At 27.9% G+C, this 9,585-nt stretch overlaps 1 protein-coding gene across 1 annotated transcript; it reads left to right on the top strand.

The window, feature by feature from the left end:
- The first annotated feature begins 2,712 nt into the window (after positions 1 to 2,712).
- Positions 2,713 to 4,708, top strand: LOC108330970 (GDSL lipase). The gene is made up of 5 exons (XM_017565571.2): positions 2,713 to 3,093; positions 3,274 to 3,392; positions 3,552 to 3,782; positions 3,881 to 4,139; positions 4,223 to 4,708. The coding sequence occupies exons 1-5, from the start codon at positions 2,805 to 2,807 to the stop codon at positions 4,525 to 4,527; spliced, it is 1,203 nt and encodes a 400-aa protein (XP_017421060.1). The 5' UTR covers positions 2,713 to 2,804; the 3' UTR covers positions 4,528 to 4,708.
- The last annotated feature ends 4,877 nt before the right edge of the window (positions 4,709 to 9,585 follow it).

Below are 9,585 nucleotides of genomic sequence, written 5' to 3'. Positions count from 1 at the left end.
ACAAATTTGCCTAATATATTATCTTTTTATTTAAAAACTTATAAATTTTAAATTATCACTGGCTTATTTTATGTGTTTTTTTGTGGTCTATTCACCCACACAATCTTATAAGACTTCTCTTATAAGCAAATTGAATATAATCATTTGCGCAAGTTTATATATATATATATATATATATATATATATATATATATATATATATATATATATATATATATATATATATATATTTATTGTATTATATAGCTTCTCAATTTGTTAAAAAAATTTATATATGTAAAAATAAAAATTTTCTAATGTGATTCAATAAGAACTATAAATACATATTATATGATTACAGTTAATAGTTAAAATCTACTAAGTTTAGGATTTTACAATACTGTTGGGGTATAATAAATTTTACCTGATAAGTTTTACAATAGAAAATGAGATGGTTCAACTTTATTGTTATAAAAAGCAAAACATCTATGTCAATGATTATCTTACTATTATAAATTTATATATACAATCATTTTTCTTGTTTATTCACCCATACACCCCACATTAAATTATTTCAAAAGCTAATAAATCTTCTATTGGAAGTAAATATATATATATAAAAAATCAATTATTAACTTTTGTGGTTCTTAATATTTTTTTAAATTTCTTGAAAATCTGTCAAACAAGGTTGTATCTCAAAGTTTTGAGTAAAATTAAAATGTCCCTACTTATCTTAACCAAAATGGTCTAGTTAAAATATTACTCAAACATTTAAAGGTTTTGGTTGAGATAACTATATTTTTTTGTGTACTACTAAATATTGTATGGTTCTTGCTTGGGTATGTCATTTTATTCTCTTTCAAAACAATATTATATATATATATATATATATATATATATATATATATATATATATATATATATATATATATATATATATATATATATATATATATATATATATATATTCATTGTAATAATCACCGAGGGCTACTTTGGTTGGCAATTACAATGATATGTCCAAAGTAAGTTGTCTCATATATGTTGGGTTTATATAATAGATCATTGAAGAATTGTCGTATTCATGCAAAATTCTATTGTCTCGACGTTAAGATACTGGCATAATTTATATGAATTTGTTCTAATTACAAAAGTTAATAAAGCCCGACAGGAGCTTATAAAATTAAGGCCAAAATATTCAGGTAAGCAAAACATTCAAATTGTGAAACCTTATTTACATTAATCTAAATATATATTATTTTTAATTTATTTAAGTAGATTTATTTTAAAACTAAATTCATATTTTTGGATTTTTAGTTCAAAATATATTGAAATATTTTTCAGATTTTGAAAATTTAAAATTAAGATATGTCTAAATTGAGTTAAGATAGTTGAATATTAAGTTGAGTCAAGTTAGTCTGAATCGAAAGTCAAGTAGAGTTGACTTAAGTTAAAAGTTGACTCAAGATAGAGCTAAGTAGGCCTAAGTCAAAGGTTGAGTCAAATCAATCCTAGGTCAAAAGGTTAATTTAAGTTTGCCCGAGTTGAAGAATTTAGCCGAGTCGACCTGGACTTAAAGGTCAAGTAGAGGGAGCCAAGGTTGAAGCTTCACAACCCGAAGATTGAGATAAGTCGGTCTAAGCTGAATGTCTATATGTTTTTGCCTTTCGTCAAAGGTCAATGCGAGTTAACTTAAGCCAAATGTCAAGTTGATTTAGGTCGAAGGATATAATTAAGTCATCATAAGCCTAGGTCGAAGGATATAATTCCTATAATGTGAGTTTAGTCGGCTCGAGCAAAAGAACCAAGTTGAGTCGGTTAGGACTGAAAGTCAAAATGTGTTCGCTCTAGTCAAAGAGTGAAACGAGTCAGCCCAAGCTGAAAGATCAATTGAAGTTAGATCATGATGAAAAATTGAGTCGAGCCTACTCAGGCTAATAAGGTTGAGTTGATTCAACCTAAGGTTGAGCCAAGTCAGTCTTGTCTAAAGATCAAGTCAAGTCGATTTGGGCCTAAGGGTGAAGCCGAAACATGCCCAATTGAGCCAAGTCAACATTGTCCTAGTTCGGGCGGAGTTAACCATTATCCAAGTCAATCCAGTTGATCTAAGTCGGCACAAACCCAAATCGAGTCAAATTAGTTCTTTTATACGTTGACTTAAGTCAACTCTATTTGATATTAAGGTGATGCAATTCAAATCAAAGTCAAATAAAATAAACTAGACCTAAGTCTACACAAATCAACTTAAGTCCAGGTCGAACTTCGTCGACTTGACCATTATTTGATATTAGTTAGATGTATTAAATTGATCTTTTTTTAATATGAACAAAGTCAATTGAATCTAAATTTAATTAAACTTTAATTAAATTAAAAAATCTAAAATTAAATTATTTAATTAAATTAGATTTGAATTACAAATTCAATATATTTTATTGGATCTAGATTTTGAAAAATTGATTCTAGGACTACCACTGCAAAATATGCTATTATTTTATTCGCTCATCTTTAATTGTTATGATTTTTTATGCTGGTTGTGTTTTAAGTTTTTATGTTAAACCTAATCCAGTTAGGTTGTTAATTACTATTTTAATTACTTGATTAGGTGGAAGTCAATAATTTTATCACTGCTCTTTCTGCCTATCCTTTCACAGGTTTTCTGAAAGTGTTCTGTTGGAAATTAAATTCTTGATCGGAATATGGTAAATTAATACTAATCACGTTTGGTGGAATCTGCATCGGTTGCATCGCGGTTGAAAGCATAGTATGCTCTATATAAATAGCACAAAAAGGAACGTGAAAGGGTGAGTAATTGAAACGTTTTGAAGATGGCAAAGAAAATTTTTCCCATGGGTTTCTCTGTTGTTTGCATAACCTTAATCCAGTTTATAGCTTCACTCAATTTCAGCACATCCCAGAACGAAATTAGCACTAGTACAACAACCACACCTAAGGCTTTTTTCATATTTGGCGACTCCACTGTAGATTCTGGCAACAACAACTTCATAGATACTATTCCAGAGAACAAAGCAGATTACAAACCATATGGACTCAACGCTTTTTCTCATGAACCAACGGGACGATTCTCAGATGGTCGTGTCATTGTAGATTTTATAGGTATGCGCCTTTTTTTTATGTGCATCACTTCCGTTATATAGACTCTATCATTTTCCACTGCTAATAATTCAATGACCATAAAAGAGATCACAAATGATTTTGGTGTAGTTTTTGAAGCAAATATCATAGTACTTTGTCCTTGTTGTGTGCTAAATTAACTTGTATTACGTGCTGATGCAGCTGAATATGCTGAGCTTCCACTAATTCCTCCATTTTTGCAACCAAATGCTGATTTCAGCAACGGTGTCAACTTTGCTTCTGGTGGGGCAGGTGTTCTTTCTGAAACCAATAATAAACTGGTAAATTGCCGGCACCATATGATACATAGTAATGTAACACAACTGTTGTCTAAGATAATAACATCACATGAACCTTTTCAACCTATATCTGTCATCCGTGACATGTAACTTGTGAACCTGACTTATGAAGAACTCTTAAACAAGTTGCTATGTGAATAGGTGATTGATTTTCAAACACAATTACGTCACTTTGAAGAAGTGAGGAACTTGTTATCAGAAAAGCTTGGAGAAAAGAAAGCAAAGGAATTGATCTCAGAAGCAATTTATTTCATTAGCATAGGAAGCAACGATTACATGGGTGGTTATCTGGCTGATCGCAAAATGCAAGAAAGCTACAATCCTGAGCAATATGTTGGAATGGTCATTGGAAATTTGACACAGGCCATCCAAGTAAGCCTAATTTGCTTGCTAAATTAAACAAACTAAATGAAACCCTGATCGGCTTTCTTAATTAGGAAGAACATAACAAGTTGATCTCTTTTTTACAGATTCTATATGAGAAAGGAGCAAGAAAATTTGGGTTTTTGAGTTTGTCTCCTTTGGGTTGCTTGCCAGCTCTTAGATCTCTAAACCCTGAAAGCGACAAAGGTGGTTGCTTTGAGGCAGCTTCTGCTCTTGGTCTAGCACATAATAATGCTTTGAGTAATGTTCTCACAAGCCTGAAAGAAGTCCTTGAAGGGTTCATGTACAGCAACTCTAATTTCTTTGACTGGCTTCTAGATAGAATAGATAACCCCACAAATTATGGTATGTAATTTCCAACCAATTCATGGACAAAAACAAGTATGAAAAAGTCTTGGTAACCAATTGGATTTTTGTTTTTTATGAAGGTTTTAAAGATGGAGTTAATGCTTGCTGTGGAAGTGGACCATACGGTGGCATCTTCACCTGTGGGGACACTACGAAAGATACAGAGTTCAGCTTATGTGACCATGCTGGTGATCATGTATGGTGGGATTCTTTTCATCCAACACAGAAGATTCATCAGCAATTCGCCAAGGCATTATGGGATGGACCATCCTCCTCTGTAGGGCCATACAATTTGAAGCAATTCTTCTCCAACAACGAGATCACGCTCACTATAGCTGATGTAGTTGATGCCCCAGAAAACCAGCAACACACTTTCAGTATCTGAGTTCTTTTTTTTTCTTTTCACAAGTGGAACGAAATTTAAATCAATCTCAAAGGTAATGGTTGAAGAACTGAAATAAGAACGTTGAAAAGTCATAAACACCGTGCTTTATCAGTTTTAATTTCTTGACTGGTACTGTAATGATACTAATTATCATTCTCAATTTAAAATAAAACTTTGAATATCTGTGTGATAAATATAAATTCAATATATGCGCACGTGTCGATCATGATCCCAACTTTGGACCTTATTTTTCATTTTTTATCATTAAAAAGTGTGGCTTATTTATCACTACATTAGCCCTCGTTATTATATCTCTTACATTAAGTGCAACGCATTAACGAGTATAATTTCTACACAATGAACTGTATTGAGGAGACTGTTACCTTTCACAGTACAAGAATAGTCACAAAGAGATGGACCAGCTCCTAAGACTCCATTTATAGAGGAGTTCGGTATATGAAGATTAGGTAAAGAATTTCCATCACAACCTCACTAACTATATTTTGCAACTAATAACCAGTGTTACAACAAACAACAACTTCTGTTACACCAATACTTTAAAGACATAGACAAGGTTTATAATATGAGAAGACACATCTTAATATCTTAATATATATGTTAAATACACAACATTCATATTTTGATAATAATATACAATAACATATTAACTCCATAATGATCAAACTAGGAATGGCTTGGACATAGACAAACTAGGGGTGACTTGGGCATAGGCAAACTCAGTTGTATGTGGTCAGTCCTTACTAAAATAAATGTGGACTCATCCAACTCAACTAAATGAGATCTATTTGTATATATCACAAATTGATTCGTCTTGACTTGTACTCAGACAAATTCTTTTAAATATCGGCCTAGATTGATTTGTTTTGACTTGTTTTCAGATCAATTTGTCTTGACTTTAGACCCTTGTCAATTTAGTTTGACTAGAGCCTAAGATGACTCGACTTGATCTAGGCAAGGGTCGATTCGCCTTGACCTGGGCCCAAGCAAACTCTCCTCTACTTAGGTCATACTAATTCACATAGATTAGATTCGAGCTTGGACTGACTCATTTGGACCTAAGTTCGAGTTGACTTGACTCTACTCGGATCTAGATTAATTTAGTTTGACTTTGGTCAATTCAATCTAGACTCGAGTTGAGTTTGTTTGGCTTTGACCCAGATCAAATCGAACCAATTAGGTCTAACCCAACTAGCATTTTGTAACTTGAAATAACATAAATGTTCCTTAGATTTTGGATTTTCAAAATTTAAAAAAATATTCAATCCAAACAAATGGATTTGACTTAAGACTTGAAAATATGGATTTGGATTTGAAATAAATCCATTTAAATGGACCTAAAATAATATGGATTTTAATACTTATGATTGGATTTGACAATTTGAATTTTTTACTGACCTCTTGGACAAAAGTGCAAGACACATGCCATTACAAGATGAAGTATTCAAAGAAAGATGCAACACAAGTTTAAACCCAACCCTTAAATCCAAGACTCTATATCATCAAATTTCTAAATACGTTTTCTTTTGAGATGAAGACTTATGAGATGCAATATGAAGACAACAATAAGATACAAACAACATAAAACCTTGATGAAGGTACGAGACGTACTAAATTTGAATAATCAGAAAGTGTAAATTGCTCTAAACTTAGACACAATATATTCAAATACAAGATATGTTAAAACAATACGTCTAAGAGTTGTAAAACGTTGAATTTGGACTCATCCCAATGATGATTTTGACATAACACACCAATTATCTGAGTCTGTATGCTCAAAATGGTATTGCCAAAACAAACAAAGAGTTTTAGAAGAAAAAGTTTATCCTTACTTCAACACCTTGAGTGTGACAATAAAATGTGTCTACCAAAAGCAAAAACATGTTTTTAAAATATACTAACATAAGGATAGGTTACAATATAAAAGTTTCAATGATCTAATTTATGATATTTATAAAAGAAAGTTTTTTAGGTAGAATCAACTCATGAATGATTATTAATAAGCATACAAACTTTACATAGATTCTTTTGCATTAAAAGAAAGTAAAAAAAAAAAAGAGAGTTAAAGTGCTACTAAAGTTTAAACTATAGGACAAAGAATGCCATTAGATTTATCATATTTATCGAGAGCTTGTGAAACAACTACTTTTTGTATAACCTATAGAAATTCTGTATAGGGAGACATTATGTATTTGGTGTTTGATCTCAAAGGAGATTACCAGATGACTTAGATAGGTTTTATGTACATAAGTTAAAAGTACAAAAAAAAAACTATACTTGTAATTCTTTATGATCAGTGGAAAGATAACTCATCAGAGTTAGTTCAAGTAAAAGGTAAACAATATAAAACTAAATTGGACAATAAAACTTAAAGTAATAAAATATATTAAGCAACCAAAAACATGTTAAATCAAAGCAATCTTAAAAATAAAAATAGGAAAAAATATCATAATAACAAAAATAAAAATACATGAATAGTTTTCACGTTAAAATAGGAATAAAATGTGAAATATCATGAATAAATATTAAAATAGTGAATGATGACTTTACTATTAATATTGAAATATTTAAATAATAAGTGACGACTACATCGAACAGGATTGTATCAACTTTACTATTACATATTAAAATATTTAAATAGTGAATGATGACTTTAGATAAGAATCTATAGGAAAAGTAATGGTAAAATAATATTATAATAAAAGTATAAATTTTTAATATAACGGTAAGAGAAGTAAAACATAAGAATTTTGATAGTTGTATATATAAATCTTTCTTACTTATTCTTCTTAATTTTTATTTTTTTTCTAAAAGAATCTCTGTTGAGCAAGATTTTTGAAGTTGTTTAGAGAAAGTATTCAATTTAAGAAGTAGAATTTATTTGGTAAAGTTATTTTAAGGTAATGGAAGATATACATTTATTTTATATATTTCATTTTTTTATATTTATTGAATTTAATTATTATTGTTGTTATTTTTATTTTATTAGTGATATGTTTTATAATCTCATTTTTATTTATTTATTTATTTATGATTATTTTATTAGTGAAGGATAGATAATCTCAATTTTTATTTATTTATTATTATTATTTTTACTTTATTAATGAGGTTTTTATATATTTGTTTATTGTTATTATTTTATTTGTGAGAGATTTATAACCTCTTATTTATTTATTTATTATTATTATCTTACTACTGAAGTGTTAATAATCTTATTTTTATTTATGTATTGTTATTATTTTGAATTTATTAAGGAGGTATTTATAACCTTATTCTTATCTAATTATTGTTATTATTTTATTTGTAAGATATTTATAACTTTATTTTTACTTATTTTTTGTTATTATTTATCTAGTGGTACTTGCAACCTCATTTTCATTTGTTCATTATTTATATTTAATTTATTTAGTAAAGTCTTCATCACATCATTTTTATATTTATTATTCAGTTTATTTAGTGAGGTGTTCAAAACCTCATTTTTATTTATATTTATTTGTTTGTTTATTTTATTTAGTGAGGCAATTTTAACCTCATTTCTTCTTGTATTTATTATGTATATTTATCTTATTAATGACATCATTTTTATTTTATAACTATTTATTTATAAAAGAAATTAAGAGAAAAATTAATATATTAACTAGAAAAGTGGAAACCTTTGAAAGTACGTGAGACATTTTAAGTCTATTCTTTGTAGTTGTCCTTAACAGGAATAAGTCACAAAAATGTCACCTACTATGTTTATGGTGGTAATAATTTTAACTCGAAAAGAGAAATTTTGGTCTTAGTTTGAAGAATCAGAAGAACACAGGTTATAAGTTTTGACTCGTACAAATCAGCCCAAAATCAATTTTTCCAATTAAAAAAACCCTATCTTTTAAAAAAAAAAACCCTATCTTTTGTAGTTAAGTAACACATCAGCAGACACACAACTAAATAATGACACGTTTCCGTTTAGTTAGGTTTAACGAAAGAGACGGATTTGTTAATAGACTATTAAACTAAATAAAAACTATCTTGGATCATCACATGATAATAAGAACATCATGTGTCACGATTATTATTATATGATCGTGATTTTCAACGTAGTCTCATATTTATAATTTTTATTTAATTTAGTCATCATATTTATAACTTTGATTTAATTTAATTTTATTTTTTAAAATAGAATAATTTAGTTTTTTTTTTTTAATTTGAGACTAAACTAATATTTAATCTCTATTACAACTTATATATTCATATTAAAATATCCATTTTAATGTGACTGTGTCACTTTATATTTACATTTTTAATATTTAAAAGAAATTATAAGTTAAAATAGATTTTTTTTTATGTAAAAATGTAATAGAATATCTAGGTGAAATGATTTAATGTATAAATTTTAAAAAAATATGTTTTAACAAGTATATATAAATTATAATTAATTTTAATTACTAACTTGATTTTAAATTAAAAATTATCAAATTTCTTTTTTTTAAGAAAAACTAAATTGAATCAAAATTATAAATATAAAAATTAAATTAAATCAAAACTATTAATATAAAGATTAAATTGAAAATAAATAATTATTGTTTGCCACTACAAGTGGCATGTGATACATCACTACCTAAGGTATAATCATAATCTAACACACGATAATTTTTTGTTTTTTAAAAGAAATTGAAAATTCTACCACTAACATTAACATACATTATGTACAAATAGAACGTTAACATTAATATAATAAAAATAATCAAATTGGACCATTTAAAAAAATAAAAAGACTAAATTAAACGAAATGAATAAAAAAAATGAAATTGAACTAATAAAAAAATATACATAGATCAAATCTATAATTAAGTCTATTTATTTTCATTAATGAATCACTTATATTTACAAACTTTACATTATTTTTTACTTTTTTTGCATTCATTTAATATATACAACATTATTTTTCAAACGAGTTTTCTTGTTTTTTTTTTCTACTTCTCATTTTGAGTAGCACCAAACAAAGCCCAAATAAACTATAGCCCAGTAGTCGATGTTTGTTTACAAATTATTTAT

Source organism: Vigna angularis, chromosome 4 (assembly GCF_016808095.1).
Source record: "Vigna angularis cultivar LongXiaoDou No.4 chromosome 4, ASM1680809v1, whole genome shotgun sequence".
Taxonomy (NCBI): Eukaryota; Viridiplantae; Streptophyta; class Magnoliopsida; order Fabales; family Fabaceae; genus Vigna; species Vigna angularis.
The sequence above is the reverse complement of the archived record's forward strand: the minus strand, read 5'-3'. Positions and strand labels throughout refer to the sequence as shown.

Excerpts from the sequence above, each read along its gene's own strand:
- LOC108330970 (XM_017565571.2), top strand. The coding sequence starts at position 2,805 with ATGGCAAAGAAAATTTTTCCCATGGGTTTCTCTGTTGTTTGCATAACC. Across the intron at positions 3,393-3,551 it reads CTGAAACCAATAATAAACTG|GTGATTGATTTTCAAACACA; the intron begins GTAAATTGCCGG and ends CTATGTGAATAG. Across the intron at positions 3,783-3,880 it reads ATTTGACACAGGCCATCCAA|ATTCTATATGAGAAAGGAGC; the intron begins GTAAGCCTAATT and ends TCTTTTTTACAG.